Consider the following 19267-nt stretch of genomic DNA (forward strand, 5'->3'; position numbering starts at 1 on the left):
AATGATTCCTTTCCTATGTTTCAGGAGAACAGTGGAACATGTATGTTTTGGAAGGAGGATGAAACAGGTGTGATATGGATGCAGACAACTTTACTACTCTTAAATGAAAGCATCAAGTCAGGTTTTGTTTTTCTGCTTTCATTAGAGTGGAGCAGTGAAGGCTGTTCTACCACTAAAACTGAAGATGAATTTATCTGCAGCTGCCATCGCCTCGGCCTTTTCCTGTGCTTGTGGTAAGTTATGTTTCTCTGTCACCAGTAAAAAACAGTTTTCTAAAAATATCCACACTCAATTTTAGCAGTAACCAAGGGTTTTGTATAACAGAGCAACACACTGTGCTGCGTTATCCTGAACGGATATAATACATGGTTTTTAATGAACCTCTCAAAAGGGCTCCATGTATTTTCATTCCAACCTCTTGTATCAATTTGCTGCAGTTACAGATTAGACTTATTTTATTGTCGTTGCACAAAGACACATCGCTTTGGCCACTGGAGAGGACGGGTGGAATCAGAGAGGATCTGGTTTACTCTGGCTAAGCAGCGTCTGTGTGCAATGTTCTGGGTAGGGGGGAGTGGAGTCCCAATGATCCTCTCCACTTTCCTTCCCACTTTTTGCAGACAAAATACTATATATATATATATATATATATATATATATATATATATATATATATATATATATATATATATATATATGTGTGTGTGTGTGTGTGTGTATACACCCTTCACCTCCCCTTCAGGAAGTATCAAGTTATGTTCGTTTCTGCTTGTTTGTACATCAACCATTACACCAGAACACTGATCTTCAAATCCAGACCAGGAGGTCCGGTTTCCTGTAGCTTTTAGATGCGTCTCTGCTTCAACACACCTGAGTCAAATAATGAGGTCATTAGCAGGACCCTGCAGAGCCTGACTGGATGAAGACTGCTGTTGTAGAACATGCAGCTTTGTTATTTCTCTGTAAGGTTCTCAGGGGGAAAATGAATCATAAATAATCCGTTCTACATCTTCCACTCTTGGAAAAAAAAGCTTCTTCCGAAACACCCGAAGAAGCAGATGCATTTGAACCGATAAGTGATCTTTATATAATGTGGCTGTGATCAGCAAAGTAATTAGTTTGATAAGCAGCTATAAATAAGAATCCGAATGTGTATCATGGCTTGTTTTTTCAACTTAAAAAAAAAAACCTCTAACCACAGAGACCCATTGCAACATCTGCTGTGTAGAGGCAGAGTTTTTATTACACTGAATGAGAAGTTTGTCACCAACATCCTGTGTTGTAGTACTTGAGAGCGGTCCTGGTATTCAGAACACTTTTTGATGGTCTCGTCTGCTTTGGGCTCTGGGGCAACGAGCCCCCTAAGTGGAACTGATATATTTCTGTTGTTTTCTTTGTTTTTAGTAATGATTTCTATGTGATTATATTAACAAAACACCCCATTTAATTATAAAGTAGTTACATTTTATTTTGCAATAATATATTTTTGATCATATAGAAATCATTCTTTATATGGGCAAAAAGAAAAAAACAACAATTTGCTCTTGGGGTCCGCCTGGTGGCCGGGGTAGGTCACGAGCTGCCCTGTAATGTGCAGCGCGCGCGCCCGAAACACCGGTGGAGGAGAAGTAAACAAAACAACAAAAGAGGACTTATCCTTCAGGGACAGAGAGAAGAGGAAGAGGAAGAATAGAAGAGACAAGATCAAGGTATGTTTGCATGCGTCTTGGTAATGTAATGTTTATCAAAAAGATTTATGGAGCTGTTAATGGAAAGTTAGCTTAATAGCGACCTTAACCAGTCCAGTTATGTTAAGGTACATTTATGTTAGCGTCTTTGTATTTGTGTTACTAACTTTAAATGAGTTGATTTTCGATGTGTCCCCATATATTTCGGAGGCTTTTGGCTTCAAAACAGTGTGTTTGACAAGAAACATCTCAATGTTTGACAATGCCTAGCAAAATGTACCATGTAAAGCTAAGAAGACTCGGGCCCTGCAGGCTGCTTAAGCTATTGCTGATGAGGCAGATGATTTGCAGGTGTGTGTAGCGGCTCCTCAGGTCCACCTCGGGTGAACACTAACCTCGTTACTCCCTCTGGTGGTTGACTGTGAGAACTGCACAAGACCCACACAGAACTCAAACCCCAGCTTCCCAGCAAAAACACTGAGCTCCTTTAAATCAAGGCTAAAAGCCCCATCTGTTTAGAGTTGCCTTTGATTAATAACCTTTCAATATATATGAATATATTTCAAATATATATTTCATTTATATTTGATTTTGATGCCATTTAACAAAATTTTATGTTTACTGTTTCGTAACTCGTTACTGTTCTTTGTTTTTGCGGTGTAAAGCATTTTGAACTACCTTGTTGCTGAAATGTGCTGTACAAATACACTTCATTTGATCTGACTTTGCCTTTTCCCTCCTGGAGAAATTCCAGATGTCCATATGGGCAACGGAGAAGATAACAGCTCCATCTTTGTTGCTTCAATTTTTTTTTAAAAGTGCATCATTTTATTTTAAATAACTAGTCCATAAATTGGTTTCTACTATGCATTTGGCCCACGTGCAGAGTCACTGATGATTAATGTGGAACGGAGCCCAAACTGATGGAGACGAAGAACAATAGTCTGGTAGGGAAGGGTGGGGTAGGGAGTGATTGGGTTCCAGAGTTTGAGTTCTTGTGTTGATCCAGAGTTGTGTAAAGCTGGGAGCCAGAGATCTGTGGAGCTGTCTGGTGGAGGCTGCTGTATGGTAATACTGTTGGAGGGCGGGCAGGTTACTCAGCACAGACTTGTTGGAAGAGGAACAAGACGTTCATAACATTTGAACCAGAGAACATCCGAGTTCTATATACTAATTGTCTTTAGAACACGAGGAGAAACCAAGACAGCACAGGAAGAAAAATTCAGTAGTGATGAGAAGTGCTGAGGCTTCAGAGCGTGGGTCGAGTAATCCAGGAGGATTTTTATGAAGCGTGTATCGAGGCATGTAATGATGGAGCAGCATGTGACGTTTGAAGTCACAGAAGTGGGCCGTACCACGTGACTGATCCAGGAACTGATTCATCGTCAGTTTGCTTGCGGATCGAAATAAAAGGGAAAACACTGATGTTTCACTCGTCACATTTCCTTGTTTTAAGATTTTATTGATTGTGCAATTTTTCTGATGGAAAAAAGATGCGTCACAAAATATTACTGGAATTATTGGAATTTTCCCTTGTCTGGCAACATTTTGTTTCACACAGCAAATAGTTTCCCACAGCAATATTAAACCATCACCAGGATCCACTGTGTTGGTTAAAAAATCCTGTGTTCTAATTTCACATTTTTTAAAAGTATAAGTATCGTGTCCAAATGAACTTTAATGATATAAATCCTCACCTGTGCTGATGCATTATTGAGCTCTACAGAAAGGCACTAACCAGGTCGGCCAAGTTCAGCCAAGTCATTTTTGGATGCCAAGGTGAGACAGAAAACAGTCACTGGAATATTTGGAAAGTCACTAAATGTTTTAGCCGAGGGGTGCAAAAAGTTGGTACTTGAGGGCCGGCATCCTGCACGTTTTAATTCTCTCCCTGCTGGTAGTAACAACCTTTTCAGGAAGTCAGCGTTCTTCTTAGGCCTTCTAATGAGCCATCATTTGATCCAGGTGCGTTAAATCAGGGAGAGACTAAAACATGCAGGATGCCGGCCCTGCAGGACCCACTTTGGGCACCCCTGTTTTAGCCCAACTTCTATAAGCCAGCCATGTGTTTCTTGCTTCATCCTTGCTCTGTCAGCATGAGTATTTTCTGTAGCAGACAGAATCATCTCATAACAGAGAAATCACATAAATCCAAGCAAAGTTGAATTTTTTATTTTTAAGTAAATAATGTAAATTTGTCCCTAGTGACATAGTTTGGTAAGAGTAACAAGTCAATCACAACTATCTCCCCCATTTGTTTCCAGTTTTCTTTCATCTGAACAGATTAAGACTATAATCAGAATTTATGTATCAGAAAAATAAACATCATTTACTTATTATTGTAAGGCTTCAAGTTGTTTTCACTTTGCCTATTTTACATATATTGTCCACTTGATGTCGCAGCAGATCAAATGAAGCACCGTGATGCACCCGATCATGAGTCCAACAATTGGATGGAATGCCTCAGGGCTTCAGGAAGCTTCATCTCACCATCACTAGAATCCAGAGCGCTGCATAGAACGCCTTTATAGGAGATCATAGATTAAGTCACAAAAAAATCCAAAAAGCTCAGGGAACATAAAAAGACCAAACACTGAGAGGCCCAGATGTAAAGCTAAGACTCAGGCATCAGAGGACTGGCAATTTGGCTCCTTTTCAGCTCTGGCTGATTCAGCAGAGAATTTGCAGGTGCATGTAATTAGCTCAGCAGGTTCTCCGTGAAGCAGCGACCTCCTGGCTCCCTCTGGTGGATGGCTGTAGGAACTGAACAAACACCCACCCAGAAGCCAAACCCCAGCTGTCCAACAGTTTGGTTGGGTAAAACCATCTATTAGTTAAACTGAAAAACTTTGGATGGACAAAGATGTCCATCCAATCAGGTGAATATCAGGTTTTCCTGATATATTTAATAAACATAAAAACTGAACAATAAATACATGCAAAGAACATCATATTTCTGGAGCACTGTCTTTTTAAAGAAATCTTATAGAAAAGTCTAACATTAGCAAAAAGAGTCATTGTATGCAATATTATAATGCATATAAAAGGAATCCACTAGTCAGTCAACACCTAATATAGGCACTGTTTGTTCATACAGCAAAAATCAGTGATTCAGTTATTGAAGCTGGTTGTCATCATTTTCTGGGTGGAAGGATCTCGGACTGAAGAGTTGTTTTCTGATCGAGACTTGCATGATAAAGCCACTGACCACAGGAAGATAAATAGACCTGAACAGACAAAAGAACCAGTAAATCATTCAGGTGAATCAACCTGTCAGTGGATACCAACATTTAGCGTCGCATATACTGACTGACCTTGCAGAGAGTTAAAGATGGTGAACAAGTAGATTCCAGGTAAGTTAACATAGGTGAGGATGGCTAGTCCCCATGGTAACCCCAGTACACAGCTGAGGCCGAGAACTGTGACGCCGTCCTTCCATAACCTGGACTCTTTCTCCTTGCTCATCTTCTTCCAGTCGCTGGACTCGCGGTCTCCTCTGCCACGTCGTAACTCCCGCATTTTAAACACCACCAGCAACAGCATGCAGGTATTATACAGAACCACCAGGCAAAGAAAAGCCACAGTGATGTACGTGACCAACTTTGTCTGTGGGATGTCACTATTCATCCAGCATCTGTTCAAGAAGTAACAAAACAGAGACTTTTGTCGTTTGGTTGTTTCATTGACTGACTCGGTTGCACATGTGAACTCATGGAAATGTCTTACATTTCTGATGTTTGGTTGTTGGAATCCCTCCATTTCAGAGTGTTTCTGCCATAGACACGTAAAGGCCCACAAATTGCCACAACAAGGGTAGGAAAACCTGAGGAGAAAGCAAGAGGAAGGACAAACCGCAGCTATATCATTAGAATCAAGGTCAAAAACAAAACCAAACATAGTGTTACATGCTCACACTTTGCTTCCGCCTCCTGATTGTTTATTTTTGTTTTTATTGTTGGCACCTTTGACGGTTCACTGGTGGGGGCGGGCACAGCCAGCCAAGGTGTTTTAGCTGGGCTGGTGGCGCACCTGAGGGGGATGAGTGATGGTGGCCTGTAAGAAGCTGCCGCAGCAGCGGAGTTTTAGGCTAAGAAAAATTTATTAAAAATACGGTGCGGGAAGGCTCTGGATGGAAAAGGAGTACCTTCACCTCAGGACGGATCCACCCAGAGGGGAGCGTCGGAAGTTTTGACCAGGATGAAGTTTGTTTTTGTTTGTTTGGATTTGTTTTGGGAAAACCGGCTGGACGCTAAAGAATTTTAGCACCGGGGAGTTACACGCCTGCCAAGATCAACCACCGACGAAATCACCAAAGGTGCGTTTTTTAGGAAAAGAGAAAAAACTATATATTTAAAGATAAAGAAAAAAAACTATTAAACGGAGCGGCTGATGAATGAGGGAATGAATAAACTGCAAATCGCCCTTCTCAATGGATGCCAGCTAGTAAAGGAATATGATCTACTGATTGGACATCTAAGGTAAGCCCCCGCCACAGTGTGTGTTCCGTCAGGTGCCCAGTTTTGTTTCTCTTTACTTTGTTCCTTTTTGTGTAAATCATTATCGCACTTATTGTTGCAGCTCCTTCTCTCCCGTAATCGGTATAAAAAAATAAGAACGAGCCAGGGTGAGGGTAGCGGGACGTAACAATAGTCACTGTTTAGAGATTTATACAAACAGTGACTACACAAATTTGTTAATTGTTTGGAGCAATTAGCTTCTTGCTCCCAACCAGAGTCCCAAACTCACCCCATCCCACCAGGCAGAGTTTGAGCAGGTATCTTCTGACGTAGATGTTAAAGACTCGGATGAGGAGAAGGTAAAGGTGGAATCCTTCCACAGCCACCCAGGTGAAGGTGGCCAGCAGAGACCAGTGCAGGAAGAGGCCCAGACCTCCACAAACCCAGCTGTACTTGTTCTCATCTGGCAGAAAAGACCAGAAACTGCCACTCAGGAAGCCGAGGTGGAGGCACAACAACGCCGTTGTTAGCTGCATGTGGATGCTGAGGGCCTTTTCCGAACGTCGTCGACTAAAGGAGACAAGAGAGAAATGAATTGTTTGCTTTTTAATTTTAAAGGATATTTTTGGCTCTAGTGGCCTTTATTTGCTAATGACTAAACAGAAAAGTGGGTTGTGATAAAGGGGTAAGACTTGCAGCCTGTGATGGCTGTGACTGAGGCCTCCATACATGGAGGCTTTATCTGTGCACCCAGAGATGTGTTGTTAGTTTTATAATGCAGATGCAAATTTTTGCTGACTCTGACATTTCCTACACGACTACAGTTCACCTTGAAGTCTTGCTGTGCAATGCAACAAATCAAATGATTGGAGTTGGTCAATCGCACAATTCAGGCAGTAAACCTTTAAAGTTTTATTTAGAACATCCTTTGAAGAGTTTTCTGAACCAAACACCACAGTAACCTGCAGCAATTGGCTGGGTCAGAACTGATTACTTATTTTCCATGTATTCCACTGTTTTGGACCCAAAGATGTTGTGAATCTTCTTGTGAGTCTCCATGACTCCCTCAATTTCTCTGAACTCCTGCCATATTTCTGTTGCCACTCAAACTAAACAAAAATGAGACCAGAGTCATTTGAGGAGTTTTTGTTTTGTTCCAGCTGTAGGTGGCTGCTTCTGTGGTGATTTAAAGAAATAGTTCTAGAGTTCTTTAGTAATTTTCTTTTCAAAGATTATTAGTTTATCTACAGTAGATTTTTCTCTTGGTGCCTTTAGTTAGTCCAAGTCTTTATGGACCTGGAGGCTGAGGCTAACAGGTAATTCAACAAATGCCAGGGCTAAAGCAATCTCAAAACATCAGGTTTGTGTGAATGTTACTTTGACTTGTTAAACTGGTGTGATGTTGACATTTGGTTCTCAGTTCCAAATAAGATGATTATTATTTACCAAGGAAATTGTGAAAGGAAACTGTTCAATCTGACTCATCTTCCTGTGAGAAATAGGTTTTGAGAACAGAGTGTAAATTATTTCGGTGGTGTGAGAATGACCCACTGACAGGTAAGGTCCAAAAATATTAGACAGTTTAAATTTAAGTATATTTTCTTGATTTTTACACTGCCTAACTCTTCTATCAGTCAAATCCTGTAACGGTGTCACGTTAGGTCTACTGTGTCTGTCTTCAAGTGTGGGATCCCTCTTATGATTCAAAGACTCCATAAAGATATGAGAAAAACTCAGTCAGAACCTCATCATTGTGTGTGACAAACTTCTCATATAATACATTAATAACTGCCTCTACACAACAGATGTTGCAATGGGTGTTACAATCTGTGCTTAGTGTTTGTTTTTCTAAGCTGAAAGAACATATCGTAAGACACATGTGGTTTCTCATCCATTGCTGCTAGTCAAACGATTTCCCTAGCTTACATTGATCTGAACAACATAAAATTGTATAACGATCACATACCTGATCAAATGCGTGTGCTTTTTCAGATAGTTCAGCAGAAGCTTTTTTTCTGATATTGGAAGGTGTAGAACTGATTATTTATCATTTATTTCCCAAAAAAATCTTTAGAGATAAAGAAGAAGCAGGTTTTCTTAGATTTGTCTTTAGTTACTATCATAGTATTTTTCAGCCACTGATGGGTAATACTAAAAGTTCATTTGATCAGAGCATCGTCCTCCATGTGTTTCCTAAGTCCCCGAAATGGTTTGTAGCAAATCCCAAACATACCATTTCTTCAAACCATGGCTTTTCCCCCAAGCTCTCCATACCATTTGTGAAATACCTGGTTAAATGCCCCCACATACTCAGGTGCATTTCACTCTGCAGAGGTCAATGCTTACTTCAGGCGAATTCAATACAGACATCCACCAGGCATGGAATTGCAAAGGAAAACCACAAACGCAACCACATTCGCATGCTCTGTGTCACACAGGAAACTCCTCAGTGGGAAACAGTGTTCACACTAATAAGTGTGCAATAGCTGCCCTATTACAGAATAATGTTCCGTTGGCACCACAAGAGACTGAATGACCAACAGCAGCAGAAAAGCAGATGAAGTGTCTTCCCCAAGGACACAACAAGTGCGAATATGTCCTTCAGAATCTTCGTAACTATTTTGGTGGTGTGTTCAGGGACACTGTCCATTTAAAAAACCCATATGTGCCTAGACTTTGAGTTTCTGAGACCTTGCTTCAATATTTCCACAGAATGTTTTTGTGATGCCACACTTCGGAAAGTTCAGTCAGAGTATTTGCAAACTGTAATCTGCCTGTCTGAGTATTTTTTTTATATATTTTTTGAGTAATGGCTTATATTTTGCAATGTGGCCTTGCAGCTTTTTTCAGCACAGGATATGTGTCTCTCTGGGTGCCAACGCTATGATCTTCAACCAGTCTCTACACCAGTGGTCCCCAAACTACGGCCCGCGGGCCAGATGCGGCCCGCCTCCACATTTGGTCCGGCCCCCTGAACGATACCAGAGTATTTTCATATATGTGCATTTTTGTTTGATAAGTTGGACTTTTGCAATAAAATAAATGTTCCTTAGTAATGAACTTTATTTATTATTAACTACTAGTTAGTAACTATTTTATACATGCATATAATTGACCCTAACCCTTTTTTTTATGTGGAGAACCCAGTGTTATTTGGTTATTATTTATTTCATAAATAGAGTTATTTCCTGACTTTTGTTCTCTGAAGAATCCAGAAAAGGTTATTTGATTGTGCTTTCTGAAAAACAATACATTTTTATGTTTAGCACTCTTACAATCGTCACACTTTTTCTGTTACAAACTGACCCCGGCCCCCCATCAGAGAAGGGACAAGTTATGTGGCCCTCACAGGAGAAAGTTTGGGGACCCCTGCTCTACACCTTGCTTGTTTTGTGGTTGAGTTGAACACTCACACCACAACCCTACCCTGTTCCATCCTATCCTATCCTATCTGGGTCACAGGATTCATAACAGAACACTATGATGACAGAGGGACTTCATGACATTTATACTTGTGCATAAATGGTTGTGGTATGTGACACTTCTACCCATGAAAAACCACTTGTTCACAATTCTCAGAATCAGCCTTATTGTTAACCAGTTTGTGCAACACAAAGAATTTGACCTCGGTTCCACATTACTCTCAATTTAGACACTTTAAATATTAAATATAAGAAGGGTAATACGGTGTTTCTTTGTAAATATATATGAAGCAGGGGTTGTGTTAATGGAATATTTTCCATCCTTGTTCTTTTCAATGCTGACAGAAAAAACCTGAAGGTCATCTGTCATTTTATTACATACCTGACCACTTGGTGCAGATGCATCAACATTTTCAACTTTACGTACAGAACACATTGTGTAGGTGACTAAATAAATCAATAATAAAAAAAATTTCTGAGTATCTTCTCTGACCTGGACACTTAACTAAATGCATCTCGCTATCCTGGAGCTGACCTTTGAAGATTTGTAGACATGACTTTGTCTGGTGCAGGAGGTTCTGCTGAAGTGAGGGATTTCAGAATAACTAAAACTCCTTGTTCAGAATATTTTTGTCTTCTGATCGCTTCTGTTGGAGAAATTATTCTCTGATTTCAAAACTTTATCTAAAGTGGTGCTAGTAATTCTAGTCTTCAGTGCGGCAGCAGAGCAGGACTTCAGCTTCAGATCAACATCAAAACATTTATACGCTTGATTACGCATAAGCAGGTACAAAATTTAGGTTGGTGTGTGTTCAGGTCACAGCAGGGGAATCATTCATAATTTAATCCTTTAATTTCATTGTTCATATGCAGTTACTGGGGCCACAGCTGGTTGTCACTGTGGAAAAGAATCTACATGTCTTCATCTGCTTGATTTGGATTCTCTGTTCAGTTTGTTGAATAAAGAATCCCATTGAAAGTGAAATGCAACTGAATATTTCATTATTATTAGTTTAAAAGTTAATGAGTAAAGACAGATTATGACAAGATTTAGTTTTTTTTATCCCGTCAAGTCAAAAAAAATGGACAGCCTTAAAATACAAACTGTCTATCCCATTAATAAAAAAAGGTTCAAGTTAAAGTGAAAACTTACTGCAGACCAACATAGATGAACAGGCTGATGAAAGCAAAGAAGGCAGAGAGCGCCGATCCAACGTAGGTGATGTAGCTGAGAGCCTTAACATGATCCTCATCCACCTTCAAATCTGGATTCTATACAGGGGAAAAATAAGGTTTAACTGAAATGCATTTTATATCAATCATCAGGAGACATTTTGTTTGCTGTTTATGTCTTTCACCTCTGAGATGCTAAGCTATTCACAGCCAAATCTGATCAGTGTGTGTAACTAGTGTAGGAACTGCAGCAAATGTTTCTCATAGATTTGGGGCAGAATGTAAATGCAAAGGGATTTTTCCAAATATGTGTTTGTTAACAATTTGAAAACCATCTGTGATATTCCTGCCACGCAACAATTATGCACTATTTTATGTTTTGGCCTGGTGTGAAAGAATTCCCCCAAAATATTTAAGTTTTAGGTTAACATGACAAAATGCTACATGGACTAGATTATGGACTAGAGGCTGCACAGTGGCGCAGTTGGTAGAGCTGTTGCCTTGCAGCAAAAAGGTCCTGGGTTGAATTCCCGACCTGGGGTCTTTCTGCACGGAGTTTGCATGTTCTCCCTGTGCATGTGTGGGTTCCCACAGTCCAAAAACATGACTGTTAGGTTAATTGGTCTCTCTAAATTCTCCCTAGGAGTGAGTGTGTGTTGCCCTGCGACAGACTGGCGACCTGTGGCGACCTAGTGGGGTGACCTCGCCTCTCGCTCGGAACGATAGCTGGAGATGGGCACCAGCACCCCTTCCAGCCCCACTAGAGACAACAGTGTTAGAAAATGAATGGATGGACTAGATTATGGGGCAGAAAAACACGATTTACCACAAGCACAGCAAAAAAGCTCAGATGGTTGCAGCTGCAGATAAATTCATCTTCGGTTTTAGTGGTAGAACAGCCTTCACTACTCCACTCTAATGAAAGCAGAAAAACAAAACATGTAAATCCTGACTTGATGCTTTCATTTAAGAATAGTTAAAGTGTTTTCATCCATATTGCACCTGTTTCATCCTCCTTCCAAAACACACATGTTCCACTGTTCTCCTGAAACATAGGAAGGGAATCAAATGAAGGAAAATTCTTGTTTTTTAAGTGTTTATCATTGTATTTATTTAGTTACCTTCTCATTGTGTTTGAAGATTAACTGGATGGGCTCAATAAGATTGCTGACTGGCTGGCTTCCAGCTTTCACAAACAGGACCTGCCCTCTTAAAACAGTTCCCTCTACTCTGACAGTCGGCTGGGGAATTATGCTTCTTCCTCTGCTCCGAGGAGTTCGCTGCAATGAGGAGACAGAATTGGCCTCTCTTTTAAAACTAGTGTTCTTCTAGAAACACATCCTCTACTGTCTCCATTGTGTACTATAAAAAAAATCATAATGGAAATTAATGCAAATGAGCCCAAAGGGAAGAACCACCTGGTACATTCACAATGACACGCTAGCTTAAGCTGGAAGTCCAGCTAAATGAATAAAGGGCGTTACGCTTGTTTGTTCAGAGAATCACACCTGAAATAATGTGCTGTTGATCACCGAGGCAACCACCTGGACGGTTTCCTCCGACAGCGTTCTTCTGATTCTCTGAAGAGCTGACGATGGGATTCGGACTTCGTGATTGGATGTGGGGCCTAACTCAGCCTTCAAACCAGAAGGATTTTACTCAGTTAAAACCAGTTATGTTTCACAACATGTCCTCTGAATATAATCTAATGATTTACTATGTCCTAGTTCAATTAAACTGTGAACACACTTTATAAACATAAACACAGGACACACATTAATCCTGTAAATGTCAAAAGATTAATTTAGTTTTTTAATTCAATTCAACGAGAGAAACTATATTTTAAAGAGTCAACACGGTTATACAGTTGAAACCAAATGATTTACACCGAATAAAAAGATACACATTTTTGTCTATGATCTCTGTCCAATGCTAACACTCTTGTTTTAGGTCAGTCAGAATTACCAAAATTATATAGCCAGAGGCGGTCCTAGCCTGTTTGGTGCCCTGAGCGAACCACCTGTTCTGTGACCCCCCCGCCTCCCTTGCTGGCGGTTGGGGTTGTTGGTGTGATGGTGATCTGTGTCTGTGTCCAATTTGCATCTCTTTATTTTAAGGTTATTTTATATACACATTTCCCTGAGCTCCATTTTCTATACTTCAGCCTCTAATAACTGAAAAATGAATTCTTTAAAATGTTCATGCATTCCAGTGTCTTCAAATAAATATATTCATAACATCCAAATCTGTCGTATCTTTTACTACATTCTCTCCAACAGAGCTTTAATATCAAACATTGACTATATAAGAGATTAGACTACTCTGCAGACAGTGTAAATTACAGTAGACTCAGACTATACTCAATATTAACAATTTACTAAATTGTATTGTTTAAGGACTTCAGCACTTAAATCTTGGTTTTATTTTCACTCAGAGAAAAAACAAATTGATCTGCAAACCTTAACTTGAACAATTAACGTTAAACAAGTGAGCGTGCTTTGCAAAAATACTTCTCCTTATCACTTTGGGCCTTAACGCTCATGCCGCTTCCCGCAAAATGCCGCCCTGGGCGGTTGCCCAATGTCGCCCATATCAGAAACCACCACTGCAAACAGCTTAAAGGCAATGTTAACAAATACTGAGGAAATGAATGAATAGTTTTTATTTTAAAGAAGTTAAAAAATAATTCCCTGACATAATTCTCATAGGGGTTTTTAGGACATGGAAATAATTTTGCTTTCTAACTGACCTAAAACAAAAGAATCAAGGAGTGACTTGAGTTAACTTCAGACAGAGAGACGAAAATGTCTACATGGCTTTTTTTAGTGTATGTAAATGTCTGGTCTCTACTGCAGTGAAAATGTCATTTTATAGAAATCGTGTACACAGAGTAACATATTTCAAGCTTTTATGTATTTAAAATAAAAAATGTGTTTCTATGCTCTCATTACTTGGTTGCATGAATTACTGCATCAATGTGCCTTTGGCATAGAGGCGATCAGCCTGTGGCTTTCTGCAGGTTGGTATGATGCTTTCAGGTCATCTGCCTTGTTGGGTTTAGTGTCTCCTATTCCCCTTCTGCCAATAGATTTTCTATAGGGTCAAAGGTCAGGGGAGTTTGCTGACCAATGAAGAACAGAAACACCATGGCTACTGAACCAACTTTAGGTACATTTGGCAGTGTGGGCAGGAGCCAAGTCCTGCTGGAAGATAAAATCAGCATCTCCATCCGGATTGTCAGCAGAAGGAAGCATGAAAAGCTCAAACACTTCCTGGTACATGACTGCATTGACTGTGGACTCAAAACCAGAAATGACATGGTAACATGGATTCTCTGCCTCTTCAGGTTTCCTCCAGTCTCTGAGACCAAATGAAATGCAGAATTTACTGTCATCTGACAACAGAACTCTGACCCGTTGCTCAACTGTCCAGCTCCTTTTCTCCTCAGCCCAGGTTGAAGAGGAAAGGAGCTGAACGTGTCAAGCCCATTCATTGAGGCTTGACGCAATGAATGGGACATTTTCAGTCCATGTTTAGTATTTGTCTGTGTGATGGCTCTTCTGAATTTCACTTGACAATTCTCTCAAGGCTGCGGCCCTCCCTGTTGTTGGTGTAGTTTTTTTTATACCATGCTTTTTTGTTCCACTCAATTTTCTGTTAGTATTCTTTGCTAAAAAACTCTGAATAATCAACTTCTTCAGCAATAACCTTTTGTGACTTCCCTTCCTTGTGAAGGCTGTCTGTCTGGATTTTAGGGTTGTGAGCCTAAGGTATTCCTTTTTTGGTAAATTAGTGGTTTGTAAAGCAGAATTTTGTTTTGTTTTTTTCTTTTTTGCAATGTTTATTTACCAAGATAAAGTTAATCTTAATCTGAATAATTATCAAAATCACAAGTAAAAAAGACATTGAATACATCACTGCATGTGATTATTTTATATAATATGTGAGTTGAATTTTCGAGGTAACTGGCATGAAATATTGCACTTTTACACAACATTTTAATTTTATTTAGATATACTAGTATGTGTCTTTTTATTTGGTGTATGTAAAATTCTGGTTTCAGCTGTATGTTTTTTTTTTTTCATGCATATTCTGTTCATGTTGATGATTATGACTTACATCTCATGGAAACCCATCGTTCAGTTTCTCAGAACATCAGACATTTGCAGAAATGTTGTGGCCTTCATAATCATGAGGAAGACCTCGGACTGGACACTTTGAGTAGACGGTCACTGACACCAACCACAAAGACAAAAGGCCACAGCTGAACAAGCTCTGTCTCCTTCCATGTTAATGGAAAAGAAAAAAAGGTTCAGAAGGAAAGAAGGAAACAGGAGTTTGGCAAAGACTCACAAAACATCGAGTGATGCTGGAGTCAGGAGTTTAGAAGTCACCTCACACATTGATTTATCCAAGACATTTGCTACAACATTCAGTTTGTTAAGCACCTGGGCTAGAGACAACATTTATACCTCTGATGAGAAGAACAAAGAACTGGACTGTTGCTCGGTGCTCCAAACTCCTCTTTTCATGTGAAAGTAAAGTTTTCTATGAGGAAATCTGGGATGACTGTCACAAATAGGGGTGTGGCGTCTTCGTCGTCTGATGGTGGTGGTCCACTGACTCTGATCAAGTTCAAAGTCGTCTGCCAGGAAATTTTAGAGCATTCCTTGCTTCTCTGTGCTGACAAGGTGAATGGAGATACTGCTTTCATTTTTCAGCAGGACTACCAACTGTACCAAAGAACCATTATGGTGACCAGAATACTGGCCTTACCAGAGCCCAATGGAGAGTATAAGGGGTTCTGTCAAGAGGACGATGAGACTCTGGACCCAATAATGAAGATGAGTTGAAAACAACATGGGCTTCCTTAACACCTCAGCAGAACCAGAGGTTGATCACTTCCATGTAATGCTTGGAACTCAACCTATAGTAGGTGTATGTACTGTATGGTACAATCACATACTCTGAGGTTGGCCACCAGTAAAACCAATAATCAAACCAACCAATAAAAGCCAATAAAAATAACTTTTTTATTGGTTTGAGTTATCTGAAACACTGGGGGGGTTTTGTTAGTTGTAAGCCCTAATCATCAAAATGAACTGAAATAAATGCTTACAATGTGTCACTTTCTTAAAAAAAACAAAACAAACAAAAAACACCAATCAGTTCTCGTGTTGATGCTTCCCAGATAAAAAGTTTCACCTCAGATCACCTCACCTGGACTGATGGGTTCAGGTCGACATTTACAAACCCAGAGGCTCGATGCAGTGGTCTGCACTCCGTAATATTATCGTCATAGCACCTACCAGGAGACGTTTCAAAAAAGGCACATATTTACAACAATATTGAAGGAATACGGGGGATGTTTTGCAAATGTGACTTTTTTGAGCTCTACATCATGTTATAATGTTATTTCCTTAATCAAAAATATATACCTTAATTATTTTATGCATGTTCAAACCATTTGGGGTTGCCTGAGCACCTGCTCATACAACACACAGCCTCTTTACCTAAAACTCAGCCCCTCCCCCAAACAGCTCCATCAGAGTAGCCGTAGCAACAATTAGCAAACACCCGGTGGAACTGCACATCTACTGAGCTCAGTATAAGAGCTACTTCTCAGTGAAACAATGGTAAAAAATAGTGGAGCTATGTGATGACTTCCTGAAGGTGGAGTGTTGGAAAGAGCTGGATTTTCTTAAAGAGACAGAAGCCCAAATTCAAGGCGCTAAATTACAAATAAAAATTTCTTTTAAGTCATATTTGATGTATTAAGCATTTTATAACAACTGAAGGTAGCATGGTTACTTGACTGTGCTATAACATTATTCTATGTGGCTGGAAAATACATAATACTACTTTTTAAAGAGACAGAGCCCAATTTCAAGGCATCAAATTGCCAAGTAATTTTGTTTTTAAGTTATGTTTGATGTGTACAACATTTTATAACTAAAGGTAACATAGTTACTTGATTAGGCTATGAAATGGAAAATACATAACATCCCCCATTTAATTTACTAAAGACAAAAGGAGGAAACTGTTAGGAAGCAAGAACAGGAGCTTAAAATCAACCCCATAAGCAAGGCATCAGCAGCATCATTTACCTGGTCCACCTTTCAGGTTCTTCGTCTTGGCACTTTTTAATAACATCCAGAGGATTACAGCCTGTAAAATGGACACAGAACATGAAGAAGTCAGAACTGTTCGTGGCAAACAAAAATGACAACTGAATAAGCCAGAAGTACGAGAAAAACCTGACTAGCAATTTGAATACAGCCTGGATGGATACATTAACAACTGAATTGATGTTCAAACTACAAAACCCCAGAATACTCACCTGCTGTGGTTGTAGGGAAGCAAAGTGTTAGGAGATAAAGAGTAATCCACTTCATGTTGGACTTTCTCAAACAGATATTGATCACAGACCGAGGCGCCGTGTTGCTGTGGTGGTTGATGGTTGCTTGTTGCAGCAAACAGAGAGTTTCACATCTGGTTTGATCACATGCTGAGAGAGAGAGAGGTGGCGGAGAGGAGGAAGTGATTCGTAATAGTCATGTTCTTTGAGTAAACTAATAATATAGTTAGAAGAAGGAGAACTATTTGTTCTTTTTTTATTAACATAAAGACAAAAACAAAGCAGTGGTTTGCCAAGGAGCTCTGAGATTGATCAAATGAATTTTCAGAGAAATGATACAATTTTAATTCTGATGAAATCCCCAAGCTTAGTTTATTTATAGGAAAAGAAAAAGGAAAAAAAAGCCAAAGGTTATGCAAATGTTGCCAGAAGCAAGAACCAAGTCATGCTGGTGAGGAAATGCTGAGAGAAGAAGCAAAACTCAGACGCGGGACGGATAACGGAGTTTAAATTTAGTGGTTTTGCTTGTGCAAACAGGGAGCGAAAACACTTACAGTTCAAAAATATATTGAGTTATACACTTTAATAGCCAATATTAAAGTGTAACTGAGGTTACCAAAGGTTACACTCAGCTGCTGAACTATCAGGTTTTTGTAACAAAACAACAAGTGATATAAAAATGATTCTATCTTTAGTTTGGAATTTGTCTGGAAGAGAGAAAATATGAAAAAATGTAAAAATGATTCATTTTTAACATATGCTGTTTTGGATCGCTTTTTTTTTTAACCCTTCACAAATGAAGGTTGGAGCCCAGCCAGTGAACTCTGTCTAAAAAAACACCATGACTATTTAAAGATGTTCCTGTGAAGCTCTGTGGGTTTTAAGACTCTAGTTGTTTAAAGATGAATAAATATTTACCACAAACTTTACAAGTTAGATATCAGTTTATTTGCTACATAAAATTTCAAAAGGGATTTCATTATCGTTGTTGAAGTTGGCTGTAACTTGGAATTCTTCAGTAAGGCATCCTGTGGTTTCTAAGAAAACATCGTCACCCGTAACATATTCTGTAATCGCAGCGCGGAAAATGAGCGACATCAGCAGCTTCCTGTGGAGTCTGAAAAAAATTCATGTGACCTCTGCCCAGACAAACACTTCCCCCAAACTGACCAGGGCTGCTAGACGGTAAGATGTCATCCCGTCCGATCATATAGAGAAGTGAGTCATGATGTCCTCCGTTTGACGGGTTGACAATCTGCAGAGACGGGGACTACGGAGTGAAAGTAGTGCTTAGTATAAAGTAAAGGTAGATAAAACAACATCAAAATTAGAGGTGCACCGATTGCGGTTTTCTGGCCGATCGCTCATTACATACTTTTAAAACTCCTGACATGCCGATTCTGATTCGGCCGACACCATTTTAGTTTTGTCTGAAATGTCGCTAAATATAGGAAGAAAGTCGCTGTGTTGGCAACAGGGGGGTGAATATTGGTAACTGCAAAGGCGCAGGCATGACCTGGTGGGCCGCTCTGTCAGTCAAACCTCTCACTGCAGAGCAGAAGAGGACAGTGGTTGAGTTTTAGATCTTTGCTCAGCAAGATAAGATCAGAAATCAGCGGCACCCCTAGAGGAAATGAATCACACGTCAGCAGCAGCAGCAGCACGCCTCCCCCTCACTCTGCCTGCTTGGACGTCTAACAATTTTACATGGAAATGAGGAATTACTTCATGCTTGCTGCAACTCAAAGAAAACTGGTAAACAACTGAATTGTTAAAGACTCACTTTGTCTTTACTGTTTCTGCTCAACAATTTACTGTTTGATCATATTTCTCAGGAGAGAGTACAGGTGGTCAGTCGCTGTGAGTTGGATAAGAATCAGTAGATAACTTTGCAGAGCATTGCACCACAAGCCTACACAAAGTCTCAGACGGCAGTCACAAACAGCAAGACAGTGTTTCCAATGTAAGAGTCAAGATTATGAAAACCTTAACTCAGACGTTTGCTTCCACAAAGAAACTATTGGATTTAAAAGAGAAGCTGGACATTCAAGAACAATTTTCCTGCCATTCGGGGGGGTGGGGCTCTTCATCTGTGAGGCAAAATGAATCACATTTTTTACAAGTTGCATTTTAAAACGCAACTTTGCAAGATTCTCCACCCTGACTATG

At 39.8% G+C, this 19267-nt stretch overlaps 1 protein-coding gene across 1 annotated transcript; it reads right to left on the bottom strand.

Moving 5' to 3' along the window:
* Nucleotides 1-3134: 3134 nt before the first annotated feature.
* adgrg3 (adhesion G protein-coupled receptor G3) lies at nucleotides 3135-17222 on the bottom strand. The gene is made up of 12 exons (XM_028014762.1): nucleotides 17081-17222; nucleotides 16848-16908; nucleotides 15961-16045; nucleotides 12249-12377; nucleotides 11862-12020; nucleotides 11743-11785; nucleotides 11567-11655; nucleotides 10721-10839; nucleotides 6435-6715; nucleotides 5415-5511; nucleotides 5003-5322; nucleotides 3135-4915 (listed from the first exon to the last, which is right to left on the bottom strand). The coding sequence occupies exons 1-12, from the start codon at nucleotides 17133-17135 to the stop codon at nucleotides 4800-4802; spliced, it is 1554 nt and encodes a 517-aa protein (XP_027870563.1). The 5' UTR covers nucleotides 17136-17222; the 3' UTR covers nucleotides 3135-4799.
* Nucleotides 17223-19267: the final 2045 nt, after the last annotated feature.

Source organism: Xiphophorus couchianus, chromosome 4 (assembly GCF_001444195.1).
Source record: "Xiphophorus couchianus chromosome 4, X_couchianus-1.0, whole genome shotgun sequence".
In the NCBI taxonomy this organism is placed as follows: domain Eukaryota; kingdom Metazoa; phylum Chordata; class Actinopteri; order Cyprinodontiformes; family Poeciliidae; genus Xiphophorus; species Xiphophorus couchianus.